This window comes from Nerophis ophidion, linkage group LG04, assembly GCF_033978795.1.
Source record: "Nerophis ophidion isolate RoL-2023_Sa linkage group LG04, RoL_Noph_v1.0, whole genome shotgun sequence".
Lineage (NCBI taxonomy): Eukaryota > Metazoa > Chordata > Actinopteri > Syngnathiformes > Syngnathidae > Nerophis > Nerophis ophidion.
The window spans coordinates 7037703-7059467 of record NC_084614.1 but is presented as its reverse complement, the minus strand read 5'-3'; the positions used below and the strand labels follow the sequence as shown (position 1 = coordinate 7059467).

The window sequence follows — 21765 nt, the reverse complement described above, 5'->3', positions numbered from 1 at the left end:
AATTAGTCAATATTAAGTACTTATTAGATACTTATTATATATATATATATATATATATATATATATATATATATAAGACTTCAGCCAAGTCCAAATATTTTATATGTGGGATTATTATCAGTGTCGTACCAAATGGAGAAAGTGTTGGCTCAGCAATGTTTGTAGTTCCATTCCCACGTTTTCTTCCTCCACACCAGAGAAGGCAAACAAGGCCTGAAAGATGCACGTATTCATTTTTAACTCAATGATTCAAACCTAACCGAGATCAAACGGTACACTCCTGCCTTTAATTGGTCCTGTGACAGCTTTTGCTTCGAAATACTTTGTACCTCAAGTCAACATTCTCCTTTGAAGTCATCTGAAACTCCGCCAGCCCGTTCCGGGCCCCCACAACACCAATTATTTTCACGTTTTCCATGAAGAGATAACAGATCTTGTGTCAGAAAAAGAAGGATCTTTGTTGACACCAAATGTCATTTTCGGCACAAACCAACAACACCCCGGGGTAGACACAACCAGAGAAGGTTGTGGGACTAGGGCCAAGGGAAAAAAAACCACAAATGATAGCTGAAGCACAAATACACATGTTGACATAGAAACCACAAGACTTGCAACGGGCTGCCATCCGTGTGTGTGTAAGCCTGCTGAATGTAAATGTAAATGTAGAGACTATATGTAAGTCTCTGTTCCTAGCAAACGCGATAACACCGCCAGTCAGTGTCAACAACAGGTGTGTGTCCATGAGAGACGGGGACAAAACTTTTGTTGTGTTTTCTCCGCACCGTCCTCCGGGAGAGTCCCGAAAGAACGACCATGAGAACGATCCAGATTAGAATGTTTTGTGTTTGAGCGAGCGAAAACACGTCTAAACTATTTCTGGTCCTCAAATTCGTCGTACCTCGCTATGCAGAGCAGACGGCTTATTCAGGATGTTGCTGAGTTTGCAATTTAGTCCAAAAAAATCGCAAAAAGCCTTGAGTGCCCGCAGTTCTGCCCCGCAGATTTAGGGTACCCTGAAAATTTCGTGTAAATTTTCTGTGCAGAAAAATTTTGTGAAAAATTCAGTGCAAAAATGTTTCAAGCAGAAATAATGTTTAAAAAAAAAATCGGTGTATAAGTAAATTCAGTGTCAGAACAAATTAGTGTGTAAAAATTCAGAGGCATAATTATTCAGTGTAAAAAAAAAAAAAAATTTTTTTAGTGCAGAACAATTTACTGTAACATTGCAGTGCGGAAAAAATCTGTAAAAATTTCAGTGTAAAAAACTTAAGTGCAGAAAAATGAATGTAAAACTTTAAAGTGCAGAAAGTCAGTGTAAAAAAAAATGGTGTATGTAAATTCAATGTCAGAACAAATTAGTGTGTAAAAATTCAGTGGCTAAAATATTCAGTGTAAAAAAAAAAATCAGTGAAGAAAAACTAGTGCAAAAAAATTTCAATGTCAAAATTGTTTAAACTTTCTGGGCAGAAATGTTCAGTGGGGAAAAAACGGTGGAAAAAAATACAGAGCTGAAAAATTCAGTGTAAAATTTCAGTGCATAAAAAATTATGTAAAAAAATCAGTGTAACATTTTCTTAAGCACAAACATTGTGTAAAAAAAAGAAGTATTTAAATTCAGCGTCAGAACAAATTATTGTGTAAAAATTCAATGGCAGAAATATTCAGTGTAAAAAAAAAAAATCAGTGCAGAAAAAGTAGTGTAAAAGATGTCAGTGTCAAAAAAGTCAAATTTTCAGTGCAGTAAAATTCTGGGCAGATATGTTCAGTGGAAAAAAATTAAGTGCAGAAAATTTCAGTGCATAAAAATTCTGTAGAAAAATCAGTGTAAAATGTTCAAAGCACAAATATTGTGTAAAAAAAATCAGTGTATGTGAATGCAGTGTCAGAACATATTAGTGTGTAAAAATTTAGTTGCAGAAATATTCAGTGTAAAAAAAAAATCAGTGCAGAAAAAGTAGTGCGAAAAAATTTCAGGGTCCAAAAAATGTAGTGTAGAAAAATTCTGGGCAGAAATGTTCGGTGGAAAAAATCTGTGGAAAAAAAATCTGTGCAGAAAAAAATCAGTGTAAAATTTCAGTGCATAAAAATTTTGTAAAATAAATCACTGTAAAAATATTTTAAGCACAAATATTGTGTAAAAAAAAATCAGGGTTGTAAATCCAGTGTCGAACATATTAGTGTTTAAAAATTCAGTCGCAGAAAAATTCAGTGTAAAAAAAAAAAAAAATCAGTGCAGAAAAAGTAGTGCAAAAAATGTCAGTGTCAAAAAAATTAAAATTTTCAGTGCAGAAAAATACTGGGCAGAAATGTTCAGTGGAAAAAATCAGTGGAAAACAAATGTGTGCAGAAAAAAATCACTGTAAAATTTCAGTGCATAAAAATGTTGTAAAAAAAATCACTGTAAAAATTTTTTAAGCAGAAATATTGTGTCAAAAAAATAGTGTATGTAAATCCAGTGTCAAACATATTGGTCTGTAAAAATTCAGTCGCAGAAAAATTCGGTGTAAAAAAAAAAAAATCAGTGCAGAAAAAGTAGTGCAAAAAATGTCAGTGTCAAAAAAATTAAAATTTTCAGTGCAGAAAAATTCCGGGCAGAAACGTTCAGTGGAAAAAATCAGTGGAAAAAAAATCTGTGCAGAAAAAAATCACTGTAAAATTTCAGTGCATAAAAATGTTGTAAAAAAAATCACTGTAAAAATTTTTTAAGCAGAAATATTGTGTCAAAAAATAGTGTATGCAAATCCAGTGTCAAACATATTAGTATGTAAAAATTCAGTCGCAGAAAAATTCGGTGTAAAAAAAAAAAATCAGTGCAGAAAAAGTAGTGCAAAAAATGTCAGTGTCAAAAAAATTAAAATTTTCAGTGCAGAAAAATTCCGGGCAGAAACGTTCAGTGGAAAAAAATCAGTGGAAAAAAAATCTGTGCATAAAAAAATCACTGTAAAATTTCAGTGCATAAAAATTTTGTAAAAAAAATCACTGTAAAAATTTTTTAAGCACAAATATTGTGTAAAAAAAATAGTGTATGTAAATCCAGTGTCGAACATATTAGTGTGTAAAAATTCAGTCGCAGAAAAATGCGGTGTAAAAAAAAAAAAAAACAGTGCAGAAAAAGTAGTGCAAAAAATGTCAGTGTCAAAAAAATTAAAATTTTCAGTGCAGAAAATTTCCGGGCAGAAACGTTCAGTGGAAAAAAATCAGTGGAAAAAAAATCTGTGCAGAAAAAAATCACTGTAAAATTTCAGTGCATAAACATTTTGTAAAAAAATCACTGTAAAATTTTTTTAAGCACAAATATTGTGTAAAAAAAAATAGTGTATGTAAATCCAGTGTCAAACATATTAGTATGTAAAAATTCAGTCGCAGAAAAATTCGGTGTAAAAAATAAAAATCATTGCAGAAAAATTCAGTGCAGAAAAATTCAGTGTAAAATTTCAGGGCATAAAAATTCTGAAAAAAAAATCAGTGTAAAATTTTTCTTAAGCACAAATATTGTGTAAAAAAAATATGTGTCGAAAAAGTAGTGCAAAAAATGTCAGTGTCAAAAAAATTAAAATTTTCAGCGCAGAAAAATTCCGGGCAGAAATGTTCAGTGGAAATAATCAGTGGAAAAAAAATCTGTGCAGAAAAAAATCACTGTAAAATTTCAGTGCATAAAAATTTTGTAAAAAAAAATCACTGTAAAATTTTTTAAAGCACAAATATTGTGTAAAAAAAAATAGTGTATGTAAATCCAGTGTCGAACATATTAGTATGTAAAAATTCAGTCACAGAAAAATTCGGTGTAAAAAAAAAAAAAATCAGTGCAGAAAAAGTAGTGCAAAAAATGTCAGTGTCAAAAAAATTAAAATTTTCAGTGCAGAAAATTTCCGGGCAGAAATGTTCAGTGGAAAAAATCAGTGGAAAAAAAATCTGTGCATAAAAAAAACACTGTAAAAATTTTTTAAGCACAAATATTGTGTAAAAAAAAATAGTGTATGCAAATGCAGTGTCGAACATATTAGTGTGTAAAAATTCAGTCGCAGAAAAATTTGGTGTAAAAAATAAAAATCATTGCAGAAAAATTCAGTGCAGAAAAATTCAGTGTAAAATTTCATGGCATAAAAATTCTGTAAAAAAATCAGTGTAAATTTTTTCTTAAGCACAAATATTGTGTAAGAAAAAATCAGTGTATGTAAATTCAATGGCAGAAATATTCAGTGTCAAAAAATTCAAATTTTCAGTGCAGAAAAATTCTGTGCAGAAATGTTTAGTGCAGTGGTTCTTAACCATTTTGGAGGAACCAAAGCCCACCAGTTTCATATGTACCCAACCCTTCTTTAGTGAAAAATTAAATGTTTTTTTTTAAATTCAAGACAAAGTTCTATGTTTTTTTTTCTTCTGCACAAAAACCAAAACAGAGCATGAACTCCCAACAAATGACACACCTGCAAATCATTGTGACTTCTGCGGTTGGCGTATACATAATATGCCGATAGGGAGAAGTTTTTATTTACACGATAAGTCGAGTGCGTCTTGACCTCCGCCGAACCCCTGAGGCCATCTCACCGAACCCCTAGGGTTCGCTCGAACCCAGGTTAAGAACCACTGCTTTAGTGGGGAAAAAACAGTGGAAAACCAAATCAGTGCAGAAAAATGAGTGTAAAAATTCAGTGCAAAACAAGTCAGTGTAAGAAAGCTAGCATTCTAAAAGGGGTCAACAACCGTTCAGATGTCACTACTGCCACCAATCTGCTCTCTCAGGTGAGTCCATCATTCCTTCCTGCAAAATGTGCTCAAGGTTTGCATTATCAGTGCGTTCAATCTCTTAAAAGACACTTAAAGCTCTTTGCAGTCATGGTGAAGATGTTCTCCGAGGAGGGATCGGTGTCTGCTGAATGCTGATGAAGCTTTGTCTTCCTCGGAGAAGATACTAATCAAAGCAGCTGCGCGGAATAAGCCCGCGGCTTCTCTTCTGGCAGTCCGCAGGAGGGGTTCGAGCTGGTTTTTCTTTCGCTCCAAATCCCTGCATTGCCGAGCGACAGTTCCAAACGGGTCAGTGGTACCTAGTTCCATGCCGGTCATGTCTCGGTGCCCACGGAGCTCATCTATCACAATAACTGTGAACGGCAGAGCTCCACATGGAGAGGAGCCAGATGAGTTGGTCTGGGCATCTGGTCAGGATGCCACCCGAACGCCTCTCTAAGGAGGCGACCGGTAGGAGGCCACGGGGAAGACCCAGGACACGTTGGGAAGACTATGTCTCCCGACTGGCCTGGGAACGCCTCGGGATCTCCCAGGAGGAGCTGGGAGAAGCTGCTGGGGAGAAGGAAGTCTGGGCTTCTCTGCTTAGGCTGATGCCCCACCTTGTATAAGCGGAAGAAAATGAACGGATGGATGTGAACGGCAGACAGGAGCAGCAGCGGCGGACCCTCCCCCTACGCCACAAGAGATTTAGTAATCTGTGCCAAGGCTGTTCCCTAAAAGGAGATGGAAGACCTTGTGTTCTGATACTCCGGATGCGGGATACCACCCCAACGCCTCCCTGGGGAGGTGTTTAGGGCACTCCGACCGGGAGAACACCCCACGGAGAAATCCCAGATCACATTGGGAAGATTATGTCTCCCGGCTACCCTGGGAACGCCTAGGGATCCTTCGGGAAGAGCTGGACGAAGTGGCAGGGGAGAGGGAAGACTGGGCTTCTCTGCTTAGGCTGCTACTCCCTCCACCCAACCTCGGATAAGCGGAGGAAAATGAATGGATTGATGTGAACGGCAGACAGGAGCGGCAGCGGCGGAGGATCAGAGAAGGGCCGCTTCCAACCCTCCCCCTACGCCACGAGAGATTTAGTAATCCGTGCCAAGGGTGTGCCCTCAAAGGAGATGGAAGACCTTGTGTTCTGATACTCCAGATGCGGGATGCCACCCCAACGCCTCCCCGGGGGGGTGTTTAGGGCACGTCCGACCGGGAGAACACCCCACGGGGAAGACCCAGATCACGTTGGGAAGATTATGTCTCCTGGCGAGTATGGGAACGCCTCGGGATCCCCCGGTAGGAGCTGGACGAAGTGGCTGGGGAGAGGGAAGTCTGGGCTTCTCTGCTTAGGCTGCTACTCCCTCCACCCAACCTCGGATAAGCGGAAGAAAATTAATGGATTGATGTGAACGGCAGACAGGAGCGGCAGCGGCGGAGGATCAGAGAAGGGCTGCTTCCAACCCTCCCCCTACGCCACGAGAGATTTAGTAATCTGTGCCAAGGCTGTGCCCTAAAAGGAGATGGAAGACCTTGTGTTCTGATACTCCAGATGCGGGATGCCACCCCAACGCCTCCCCGGGGAGGTGTTTAGGGCACGTCCGACCGGGAGAACACCCCACGGGGAAGACCCAGATCACGTTGGGAAGATTATGTCTCCCGGTTGGCATGGGAACGCTTGGGATCCCCCGGTAGGAGCTGGACGAAGTGGCAGGGGAGAGGGAAGACTGGGCTTCTCTGCTTAGGCTGCTACTCCCTCCACCCAACCTTGGATAAGCGGAGGAAAATGAATGGATTGATGTGAACGGCAGACAGGAGCGGCAGCGGCGGAGGATCAGAGAAGGGCCGCTTCCAACCCTCCCCCTACGCCACGAGAGATTTAGTAATCCGTGCCAAGGGTGTGCCCTCAAAGGAGATGGAAGACCTTGTGTTCTGATACTCCAGATGCGGGATGCCACCCCAACGCCTCCCCGGGGGGGTGTTTAGGGCACGTCCGACCGGGAGAACACCCCACGGGGAAGACCCAGATCACGTTGGGAAGATTATGTCTCCTGGCGAGTATGGGAACGCCTCGGGATCCCCCGGTAGGAGCTGGACGAAGTGGCTGGGGAGAGGGAAGTCTGGGCTTCTCTGCTTAGGCTGCTACTCCCTCCACCCAACCTCGGATAAGCGGAAGAAAATGAATGGATTGACTTGAACGGCAGACAGGAGCGGCAGCGGCGGAGGATCAGAGAAGGGCTGCTTCCAACCCTCCCCCTACGCCACGAGAGATTTAGTAATCTGTGCCAAGGCTGTTCCCTAAAAGGAGATGGAAGAACTTGTGTTCTGATACTCCAGATGCGGGATGCCACCCCAACGCCTCCCCTGGGAGGTGTTTAGGGCACGTCCGACCGGGAGAACACTCCACCGGGAAGACCCAGATCACCATGGGAAGATTATGTTTCCCGGCTGGCCTGGGAACGCCTAGGGATCCCTCGGGAGGAGCTGGACGAAGTGGCTGGGGAGAGGGAAGTCTGGGCTTCTCTGCTTAGGCTGCTACTCCCTCCACCCAACCTCGGATAAGCGGAGGAAAATGAATGGATTGATGTGAACGGCAAACAGGAGTGGCAGCGGCGGAGGATCAGAGAAGGGCCGCTTCCAACCCTCCCCTTACTCCACGAGAGATTTAGTAATCCGTGCCAAGACTGTGCCCTAAAAGGAGATGGAAGACCTTGTGTTCTGATACTCCAGATGCGGGATGCCACCCCAACGCCTCCCTGGGGAGGTGTTTAGGGCACGTCCGACTGGGAGAACACCCCACGGAGAAATCCCAGAATCACATTGGGAAGATTATGTCTCCCGGCTAGCCTGGGAACACCTAGGGATCCTTTGGGAGGAGCTGGACGAAGTGGCTTGGGAGAGGGAAGTCTGGGCTTCTCTGCTTAGGCTGCTACTCCCTCCACCCAACCTCGGATAAGCGGAGGAAAATTAATGGATTGATGTGAACGGCAGACAGGAGTGGCAGCGGCGGAGGATCAGAGAAGGCCCGCTTCCAACCCTCCCCCTACGCCACGAGAGATTTAGTAATCCGTGCCAAGGCTGTGCCGTAAAAGGAGATGGAAGACCTTGTGTTCTGATACTCCAGATGCGGGATGCCACCCCAACGCCTCCCCGGGGTGGTGTTTAGGGCAGGTCCGACCGGGAGAACACTCCACGGGGAAGACCCAGATCACATTGGGAAGATTATGTCTCCCGGCTAGTATGGGAACGCCTCGGGATCCCCCGGTAGGAGCTGGACGAAGTGGCTGGGGAGAGGGAAGTCTGTGCTTCTCTGCTTAGGCTGCTGCCCCACCTTGTGTAAGCGGAAGAAAATGAACGGATGGATGTGAACGGCAGACAGGAGCGGCAGCGGCGGAGGATCAGAGAATGGCCGTTTCCAACCCTCCCACTACGCCACGAGAGATTTAGTAATCTGTGCCAAGGCTGTTCCCTAAAAGGAGATGGAAGACCTCGTGTTCTGATACTCCAGATGCGGGATGCCACCCCAACGCCTCCCCGGGGAGGTGTTTAGGGCACTTCCGACCGGGAGAACACCCCACGGAGAAATCCCAGATCACATTGGGAAGATTATGTCTCCCGGCTAGTATGGGAACGCCTCGGGATCCCCCGGTAGGAGCTGGACGAAGTGGCTGGGGAGAGGGAAGTCTGGGCTTCTCTGCTTAGGCTGCTACTCCCTCCACCCAACCTCGGATAAGCGGAGGAAAATTAATGGATTGATGTGAACGGCAGACAGGAGTGGCAGCGGCGGAGGATCAGAGAAGGGCCGCTTCCAACCCCCCCCCACCCGCGCCGCGGGAGACTTAGTAATGTATGCCAAGGCTGTGCCCTAAAAGGAGAAGGGAGGCCTTGTGTTCTGATGCTCCAGATGGGAGCGAAAAACAACACGGCACACACAACCGCAGCTCCCCGGTGGGCCAGATGCTTGTTGTGCAGCCTGTGAAGACTCGACGCTCGGCAGGGCGGTGTGTTCAAATCAGTCGTATCAAATGTTTGACGAGGGAATCGCCTGGGAGTGTTGCCAGAGTTTAAATGTATGATTTGTAGCAGGGAGACTGGAGTTGATGTCGTCTCCGAGTCTGTCAGCACGAAAGAGAGCAGACAAAGTTCAAAGGAAGGCCAATGAGTTTAGTGTTTAGCACGGACATTGGCGTTATTAACCTGCATGTTTACATAAATCAATCCCCCCTGACCCTGGAGCAATCACACCACAACTGTGGGTAAACAAAAACCTGATCAGTGAAATGCGGTCGAATCCCTTTTGTCGTGTGCGTGAAATCGATCGAGCTGGCAAATGACTCGGAAAGGCAGGGAATTGTAAGCGAGTGTTGAACATCTTTAATCTGTAAAACTACAGCGACATGAGCATCGATTTTAATTGCACACACTTGACGTCGAACGAAGCCGTGAACATGGATCACTCACTTGACAACAAATGGATCCGGCGAGCTCGTATGTGGCAAGTCAAATACAAAACATCGAAACGGGAGCCACTAGCTACACAGTTTGCTGGCCTCGTACTCGGCGTAGTTTGGTTGCGTGGCACTGAAAGCTTGCAGGGCAGTGAGGATCCTGGTCACGTCCGCCGGGGCCAGCTTAAGTCTGTGGCGAAGTAGACAGCCGAAAAGATCCACGTGGGCGGCCCCTGGCGGGGAGAGGCGGTTGACCCTGTATCGCAACTCCACCAGCTGCAACAGAGCTGAGTCCTGTGATCCCTGAGTGTACGGGTAGTCTATCTGCAGAATCAGGTCCTGGATTGCGTCAGGGTCAAAATGCACGCTGTATCCAAATAGTTGCATGCTGTTGACTTTCATGTACCCGAAGTTGCTTGGCGGCTCCGTCGACTCCAGAGGCTCGTAGTCCACCGAAGTGTTCTTGCTTCCGATTGACGTGCCCTCCTTGATACGGCTCCTCAAGTAGAAATGAACTGTCTCAAAGAAGCTCTTCCATCTGTTTCCAAGCGACAAGGTCCAGTTATAACAGTCCAAGGGAATGTCCACTTTGGTCCGATCCCACTCGGGGTATCCATGCTGGCCGATAGGCATGGTCCAGCTCTCGGAATGGCTGCCCCCGAAAGGGTTGACGAACAGAGAAAAGGCTGGCTCAAGGGTGCTGTTCCTGGTGAGGCAAAACTGCACAGCAAGTCCAAGGAGCATGTGAACGCGGTTCGATTTCACCCGGTTGCTCTTCAACGTCAGGAGCATTCGCTTCCTCCACGAAGGGTCGAACCAGGTGTTAATCCTCACATCGTTGCTCACAAAAACCGCATGCAAAGTGATGCGTGGGTCACGTCGCTGGAGGAGGTAGCGCTGCTCTAGGTCATGCAAGTCTTGATCGCTCTCCAAGCCCAGGTAAGGGTCCGTAGGATCGGGCACGGCGTGCCTGCAGGTTCCCTGGTTGAGAGTGAAGCCTGGGTTGCAGGTGGAGCATCGGGTTCGGTTCTCAGTGGAGCAGGATGCGCAGCGGGGGCCGTCGCCCGTGGTGCAGGGGATCAGGCCCTGGCAAGGCGGGTGACTGTAGGTGCAGGAGCAGCTGCGACTCTCCTCATTGAAGACACCCACTTGGTGGTTTTCACTGCAGTACAAGACGGAGAGGGTGTAGCCCAGCCAGAAATGGAGAGACCTGGGACAGAAACACAGATGGTGTTAAGTCCGTCCGGACCGGGAGCTGAAAACATGCCTCACGCCAACTTCATGCTGCGCGTACGCAGGTTTCCACAGACTGCGGGGACTTTGGCAAACACACACAGGTGCTCCTTCGGGCTTTGCCAACATTTACTTCACAAATAGATACACATTTGACTTTCTCGCTAATGCCTAAAATATTGAGATTATTATTCGTGAGGACAGGTAATAAATAATCCAAGCAAAGACTTTGCCAGCTAAGGCTGTCACAATGTGTTCCTGGGACTCCCGCACCAGCCTGGCCAGTCGGGAAGACAAGCCGGCGGGGGTGCGGGCACAATAGCACCGGGGGATTGACCCCGCCTTTGTGTCCCGCTGGGCTAATACCGCAACAAGCTCTCCTGGGTTGCAATAATGAATTAATACAAAAACTATACATATTTCCTAACCTTTTTGATATTGCTGCCGTGTTAAAATGGAAAATGTTGCAAAGTAAATATGACAGAATGTTCACCTCAAACTAGAAACATAATACCATCACGCTAATAACATCATCGAATATGCTAATCACGCTAATGACCTCATCTAATATGTTATTAAACGTCGGTAATGTACTTTTGCAACGTTTCATTTTATATAAATACATTATGTAATATACATTATATATGGTAAATTATATCTGATACATTATACATAGATTCAGTTATATACAATACATTATACTGTATATGATACATTATATATGATACATTATATATGATACATTATATATGATACATTATATATAGATACATTATATATATGATACATTATATATGATACATTATATATATGATACATTATATATGATACAGCTACAATCGGGCGGAAGGCAGGGTACACCCTGGACAAGTCGCCACCTCATCGCAGAATAAGCGGTAGAAAATGGATGGATGGATATATGATACATTATATACGATACATTATATACGATACATTATATGTAGATTAAATTATATATGATACATTATATGTAGATTAAATTATATATGATACATTATCTATGATACATTATATATATGATACATTATATATATATGATACATTATATATATGATACACTATATATATGATACATTATATACGATACATTATATGTAGATTAAATTATATATGATACATTATATACGATACATTATATGTAGATTAAATTATATATGATACATTATATATGATACATTATATATATGATACATTATATATGATACATTATACATGATACATTATAAATATGATACATTATATATGATACATTATATACGATACATTATATATAGATTAAATTATATATGATACATTATATATGATACATTATATATATGATACATTATATATGATACATTATATATGATACATTATATCTGATACATTATATATATGATACATTATATATATGATACATTATATATGATACATTATATATGATACATTATTTATATGATACATTATATATGATACATTATATATAGATACATTATATATATGATACATTATATATGATACATTATATATATGATACATTATATATGATACAGCTACAATCGGGCGGAAGGCAGGGTACACCCTGGACAAGTCGCCACCTCATCGCAGAATAAGCGGTAGAAAATGGATGGATGGATATATGATACATTATATACGATACATTATATACGATACATTATATGTAGATTAAATTATATATGATACATTATATGTAGATTAAATTATATATGATACATTATCTATGATACATTATATATATGATACATTATATATATATGATACATTATATATATGATACACTATATATATGATACATTATATACGATACATTATATGTAGATTAAATTATATATGATACATTATATACGATACATTATATGTAGATTAAATTATATATGATACATTATATATGATACATTAAATACGATACATTATATATAGATTAAATTATATATGATACATTATATATGATACATGATACATTATATATATGATACATTATATATATGATACATTATATATGATACATTATATATATGATACATTATATATGATACATTATACATGATACATTATAAATATGATACATTATATATGATACATTATATACGATACATTATATATAGATTAAATTATATATGATACATTATATATGATACATTATATATATGATACATTATATATGATACATTATATATGATACATTATATCTGATACATTATATATATGATACATTATATATATGATACATTATATATGATACATTATATATGATACATTATTTATATGATACATTATATATGATACATTATATATGATACATTATATATATGATACATTATATATATGATACATTATATATACGATACATTATATATATGATACATTATATGATACATTATATATATGATACATTATATATATGATACATTATATATGATACATTATATATGATACATTATTTATATGATACATTATATATGATACATTATATATATGATACATTATATATATGATACATTATATATGATACATTATATATATGATACATTATATATATGATACATTATATATGATACATTATATATATGATACATTATATATATGATACATTATATATATATATGATACATTATATACGATACATTATGTGTAGATTAAATTATATATGATACATTATATATGATAAATTATATATGATACATTATATATGATACATTATATATGATACATTATATATATGATACATTATATATGATACATTATATCTGATACATTATATATATGATACATTATATATATGATACATTATATATATGATACATTATATATGATACATTATATATATGATACATTATATATATGATACATTATATATATGATACATTATATATATATATGATACATTATATACGATACATTATGTGTAGATTAAATTATATATGATACATTATACATGATAAATTATATATGATACATTATATATGATACATTATATATGATACATTATATATATGATACATTATATATGATACATTATATATGATACATTATATATATGATACATTATATATATGATACATTATATATGATACATTATATCTGATACATTATATATATGATACATTATATATATGATACATTATATATATGATACATTATATATGATACATTATATATATGATACATTATATATATGATACATTATATATGATACATTATATATATGATACATTATATATATGATACATTATATATATGATACATTATATATATATATGATACATTATATACGATACATTATGTGTAGATTAAATTATATATGATACATTATACATGATAAATTATATATGATACATTATATATGATACATTATATATGATACATTATATATATGATACATTATATATGATACATTATATATGATACATTATATATATGATACATTATATATATGATACATTATATATGATACATTATATCTGATACATTATATATATGATACATTATATATATGATACATTATATATATGATACATTATATATGATACATTATATATATGATACATTATATATATGATACATTATATATGATACATTATATATATGATACATTATATATATGATACATTATATATATGATACATTATATATGATACATTATATATATGATACATTATATATATGATACATTATATATATGATACATTATATATATATATGATACATTATATACGATACATTATGTGTAGATTAAATTATATATGATACATTATACATGATAAATTATATATGATACATTATATATGATACATTATATATGATACATTATATATATGATACATTATATATGATACATTATATATGATACATTATATATATGATACATTATATATATGATACATTATATATGATACATTATATCTGATACATTATATATATGATACATTATATATATGATACATTATATATATGATACATTATATATGATACATTATATATATGATACATTATATATATGATACATTATATATGATACATTATATATATGATACATTATATATATGATACATTATATATATATATATGATACTTAAAACAAACACACATTCATAAACCATAGAAATGTTTCTCTACTTCTGACATTTTACAAAACGTTTTCAACAACACACTTTTACAAATTCATGAATAAAAATAACGTACTTTTCCACACACACACACACACACGCACAAACAAACAAAAACACACACAAACAAACACACGTAAACATGAACAAACAAACACAGAAACAAACACACACAAGCGGACACACCCGCACACAAAACAAACACACTGACTCACAAACACACTCACACACACAAACAAACACACTCACGCACAAGCACACACACACACACACACAAACACACCGACACATGAACACACATGAACACAAACACACTAACATAAACACAAATCATAAGGTGTTTGCATGTTTGTTTCTGGGCAGAATTGTCAGCTGACTTTTGTTGTTTATTATTTACAATGCACAAAATAAAAGAGAAAACATTGTCATGTTTGTCATGATGATTGGGAACTAAAGTCCACAAAAAAGTGCAGTTCGAAAAAGGAAATGAACAATTGTGTTAGAAATCATTTCCAATAAAAAATATGTCTCACCCGGAAATACATATATACATACATATACATACATATATATATATATATATATATATATATATATATATATATATATATATATATATATATATATATATATATATATATATATATATATATATATATATATATATATATATATACACATATACTGTATGTATATATGTATATACATATATGTATAAATGTATATACAGGACTGTCTCAGGAAATTTATTTTCTGTAATGCAACTAAAAATATGAAAATGTCATACATTCTGGATTCATTACACATCAACTGAAATATTGCAAGCCTATTATTATTTGAATATTGCTGATTATGGCATACACCTTAAGAAAACTCCAAAATCCTATCTCAAAAAATTTGAATATTTCCTCAGACCAAATAAAAAAAAAAAAGATTTAGAACAGCAAAACAAAATCAAACATTTGAAAATGTCAATTCATGCACTCAGTACTTGGTTAGGAATCCTTTTGCAGGGATTACTGCATCAATACGTCGTGGCATGGAGGCAATCAGCCTGTGGCATTGCTGAGGTGTTATGGATGCCCAGGATGCTTCAATAGCGGCCTTTAGCTCATTTGCATTATTGGGTCTGGTGTCTTTCAGCTTCTTCTTCGAAATACCCCACAAATACAGAAAATAAAGGACTTTATCACAATTTTCTAATCTTCTGAGACCGTCCTGTATATATAAACATATACATATATGCATATGTATATATGTGTGTGTACATATATATATATATATATATATATATATATATATATGTATGTATATATATGTATGTACATACACATTTATATACATATATACATTTATATATCTATGTACATATATGTATATAGATATAAAATGTATATATGTATATGTATGTATATATATATATGTTTATATATATATATATATATATATATATATATATATATATATATATATATATATATATTTATATATATATATATATATATATATATATATATATATATATATATATATATATATATATATATATATATATATATATATATATATATATATTAGGGCTGTGAATCTTTGGGTGTCCCACGATTCGATTCAATATCGATTCTTGGGGTCACCATTCGATAATATATCGATTTTTTTCGATTCGATTCTCGATTCAAAAATGATATTTTTCCGATTCAAAAGTATTCTGTATTCATTCAATACATAGATTTCAGCAGGATCTACCCCAGTCTGCTGACATGCTAGCAGAGTAGTAGATTTAAAAAAAAAAAAAAGCTTTTATAATTGTAAAGACAATGTTTTATCAAGTGAAGTGAAGTGAATTATATTTATATAGCGCTTTTCTCTAGTGACTCAAAGCGCTTTACATAGTGAAACCCAATATCTAAGTTACATTTAAACCAGTGTGGGTGGTACTGGGAGCAGGTGGGTAAAGTGTCTTGCCCAAGGACACAACGGCAGTGACTAGGATGGCGGAAGCGGGAATCGAACCTGCAACCCTCAAGTTGCTGGCACGGCCACTCTACCAACCGAGCTATACCGCTTCAACTGATTGCAATAATGTAAATTTGTTTAAACTATTAAACCAGGGGTCACCAAGGCGGGCACCAGGTCGCCCGAAGGACCAGATGAGTCGCCCGCTGGCCTGTTCTAAAAATAGCTCAAATAGCAGCACTTACCAGTGAGCTGCCTCTATTTTTTTAAATTGTATTTATTTACTAGCAAGCTGGTCTCGCTTTGCCCGACATTTTTAATTCTAAGAGAGACAAAACTCAAATAGAATTTGAAAATCCAAGAAAATATTTTAAAGACTTGGCCTTCACTTGTTTAAATAAATTCATAATTTTTTTTACTTTGCTTCTTATAACTTTCAGAAAGACAATTTTAGAGAAAAAATACAACCTTCACACATATACCTTTTTACCTTTTAAATTCCTTCCTCTTCTTTCCTGACAATTTAAATCAATGTTCAAGTTTTTATTGTAAAGAATAATAAATACATTTTAATTTAATTCTTCATTTTAGCTTCTTTTTTTCCGACAAAGAACATTTGGGAAATATTTCTTTAAACTTATGATTAAAATAAAAATAAAAAATTCTGGCAAATCTAGAAAAAATCTGTAGAATCCAATTTAAATCTTATTTCAAAAGTGGATTTTAACATATTTAAAACATGTCATCAAAATTCTAAAATTAATCTTAATCAAGAGAAATTACTAATGATGTTCCATAAATTCTATTTTTTCAAAAAGATTCAAATGAGCTTGTTTTTCCTCTTCATTTTTTTTCAGTTGAATTTTGAATTTTAAAGAGTCGAAATTGAAGAGAAACTGTTTTAAAATTTTATTTTCTTTTTTTCTCGTGTTTTCTCCTCTTTTAAACCATTCAATTAAGTGTTTTTTTCATAATTTATTCTCTACAAAAAAACTTCCGTAAAAGGAAAAAAAATGTACGACTTAATGACAGACAGAAATACCCATTTTATATATATGTATATATATATATATATATATATATATATATATATATATATATATATATATATATATGTGTGTATATATATATATATACATATATATACATATATATATATATATATATATATGTGTATATATATATATATGTGTATATATATATATATATATATATATATATATATATATATATATATATATATATATATATATATATCCTGGGAATGTGAAATGAGAGCGAGGCGGCACAATAGAGATATTTATAAAACTATCTTGCTGCTTCATGTTGCGTTGGCTTCATGTTCCCCGCGGTTTTGTGTTAGTTCCTGTCCCGTGCTTTTATTTTGGCGGGACATCCGGTTTTGTCGGTGTTTCCCTTTTTCTACTTGACCTGTGTCAATTCCCCTCAGCTGTTTACTGTTTGCGGTCCAGACTATTGAAGTGGTCAAGAAGGACTTTGTGGACACTACTTACTACTTTGTGGACGCCGTCTGCTCTACTCTGCCTGTAAGTCTTTTGCTTTTTTTTTTGCTTTTAGTCACATCCTGTCCGCTTTTTGTCCGTTTTATCAACATCTCTTCTCACTTTTTTACTGCACGCTGCTGCTTCCTTCATGCTTCCCAGCTGTTTAGAATCTGCCTCTTTGATGACGTCATTGCCATCGCTGATGTCAGTCACAAATACACACACAAACACACACAAAAACCAAACAAACACAAAGAAACACAGACAGACACACAAACAAACATGAACACAAACAAACATGAAAACACTCACACACAAACAGATACATAAACAAACAAACACACACACACACAAATACACAAACAAACACACGCACACAAACAAACACACACAAAATAACAAACAAACACACACACACACAAATACACAAACAAACACACGCACACAAACAAACACACACAAAATAACAAACAAACAAACACACACAGGCAGACACACAAACACACATGAACACACAGAAACGGACACACAAACAAACATGAACACACACACATGAACAGACACAAACAAACAAAACAAAAAAACAAACACACGGACAGACAAACACAACACACACGCACAAATACACCAGTAAAGAAACACACACATGAACACATACAAACACAAAAACACATGCACACAAACACACACAGACATAAAAATTAAACACACACGAAAAACAAACAAACACCAACAAACACAGACAGACACACACACAAACACACACACACACACACACACACTCATGAACACACAGAAACAGACACACAAACACAAACTAACATGAACACACACAAACAAACAAACACACACACACACGGACAGCCGAACACACACATGCACAAATACACAAACAAACATACGCACAAACACACAAAAAATAACAAACAAACACAAACAGAGGCAAACACACAAACACACAGAAACAGACACACAAACACAAACTAACATGAACACACACAAACAAACAAACACACACACGGACAGCCGAACACACACATGCACAAATACACAAACAAACATACGCACAAACACACAAAAAATAACAAACAAACACAAACAGAGGCAAACACACAAACACACAGAAACAGACACACAAACACAAACTAACATGAACACACACAAACAAACAAACACACACACGGACAGCCGAACACACACATGCACAAATACACAAACAAACATACGCACAAACACACAAAAAATAACAAACAAACACAAACAGAGGCAAACACACAAACACACATGAACACACAGAAACAGACACACAAACACAAACTAACATGAACACACACAAACAAACAACCACACACACGGACAGCCGAACACACACATGCACAAATACACAAACAAACATACACACAAACACACAAACAATAACAAACAAACACAAACAGAGGCAAACAAACAAACACACATGAACACACAGAAACAGACACACAAACACAAACTAACATGAACACACACAAACAAACAAACAAATACACACACGGACAGCCGAACAAACACATGCACAAATACACAAACAAACATACACACAAACACACAAAAAATAACAAACAAACACAAACAGAGGCAAACACACAAACACACATGAACACACAGAAATAGACACACAAACACAAAAAACACACAACTAACATGAACAAACACACAAACAAACATACACGCAAACACACACGGACACACAAACAAACAAGCACACACGGAAAGACAAACACACACACAAATACACAAGCAAAGAAACACACATAAACACACACAAACACATGCAGACAAACAAACAAAAACAAACAAACACACGGACAGACAAACACAACGCACACACAGATACACAAGCAAAGAAACACACACAAGCACACAAACACAAATAAAAAAATAAAATAAACACACGGACAGACAAACACAACACACACACGCACAGATACACAAGCAAAAAAACACACACAAACACACACACACATGGACAGCCGAACACACATGCACAAATACACAAAAAACAAACACACAAATATACAAACAAACAAACACACATAAAACAAACAAACACAGACAGACACACACACAGAAACACAAACAAACATGAACACACACAAACACAAAAAAATACACACACAAACAATTAGACACACAAACAGACACAATAAAATGCACAAACACACGAAAAATCAAACAGACACACAGACACAAACACACATGAACACACACAAACCGACACAGAAAAAACATACAATCCTGAACACACACAAACACAAAAACACATACAAACACACACACAAACAAACAAACAGACACACACAAATAAACACACAGACACACAAACACAAAGAAACACAGACACACAAACAGACACACCAAAACACAAATACACACACACAGACACACAAACACAGAAACAGACACACACAGACACACAAGTACACAAAACTTACACACACACAAACACAGAAACACAAAAACAGACACACACACATACACACATACACACACATACACACACCAACACAAACCAACACACCTGACAGACACACAAAGGTGTACAAAACAGAACTCTTAAAGGGACCTTTTCCACAAAACTAACTTTTCGTTCTTATTGGTACCTGCTGGTACCTGCTGGTACCTCCTTGTTGTCAATTTGGGATCTTAACTAAAACATTCGGACTTGAGTAAACATTACCTGGGTGTATCTCACCCGGGCCTCTGCAGGACCATGTATCTCACCTGGGCCTCTCGGAACTGTGTATCTCAACCGGGCCTCTGCAGGACCATGTATCTCACCTGGGCCTGTGCAGGACCATGTATCTCACGTGGGCCTCTCGGGACCATGTATCTCACCCGGGCCTATGCAGGACCCTGTATCTCACCCGGGCCTGTGCAGGACCCTGTATCTCACTCGGGCCTCTGCAGGACCGTGTATCTTAACCGGGCCTCTGCAGGACCATGTATCTCACCTGGGCCTGTGCAGGACCCTGTATCTCACCCGGGCCTCTGCAGAACCCTGTATCTCACCCGGGCCTGTGCAGGACCTTGTATCTCACCCGGGCCTGTGCAGGACCATGTATCTCACCCGGGCCTGTGCAGGACCCTGTATCTCACCCGGGCCTCTGCAGAACCCTGTATCTCACCCGGGCCTGTGCAGGACCTTGTATCTCACCCGGGCCTGTGCAGGACCATGTATCTCACCCGGGCCTGTGCAGGACCATGTATCTAACTCGGGCCTCTGCAGGACCATGTATCTCACCTGGGCCTGTGCAGGACCCTGTATCTAAGTCGGGCCTCTGCAGGACCATGTATCCCACCCGGGCCTGTGCAGGACCCTGTATCCCACCCGGGCCTGTGCAGGACCATGTATCCCACCCGGGCCTGTGCAGGATTCTGTATCTCACCCGGGCCTCTGCAGGACCATGTATCCCACCCGGGCCTGTGCAGGATTCTGTATCTCACCTGGGCCTGTGCAGGACTATGTTGGGCTTCTTCCGGCACCTCCTGCTGAGGCTGAAGATCTTGTTGACGGTGCGGCGAGTCTTGGCCAGGAGCTGCTTGGTCCTGGTCTCCATCTGCCGGTAGCGCTGCAGCAGGTTGGCGTCTGTCCTCCACAGAAGTTCCACCACAGACGTGTTGACGGCGTACTGAGTCGGCAGCTTGCCTACAAAACCCTGGAACTCCTCTGGAAGAAGAGAAGTTGCAGGCGGTTATGGTCCGGAGGATAGCCAACCAAGAACTGAA

The 21765-nt window shown here is 37.7% G+C and overlaps 1 protein-coding gene across 1 annotated transcript in view; it reads right to left on the bottom strand.

Moving 5' to 3' along the window:
* Positions 1 to 9095: 9095 nt before the first annotated feature.
* LOC133550815 (BMP/retinoic acid-inducible neural-specific protein 3-like) overlaps positions 9096 to 21765 on the bottom strand; it is a 57678-nt gene continuing 45008 nt past the window's right edge. The window contains exons 7-8 of the mRNA XM_061896873.1: positions 21484 to 21706; positions 9096 to 10389 (exon numbers count right to left, since the gene is read on the bottom strand). Coding sequence (XP_061752857.1) covers positions 9261 to 10389; positions 21484 to 21706 — 1352 coding nt within the window. The 3' untranslated portion in view covers positions 9096 to 9260. The remainder of the gene's footprint in view (positions 10390 to 21483; positions 21707 to 21765) is intronic.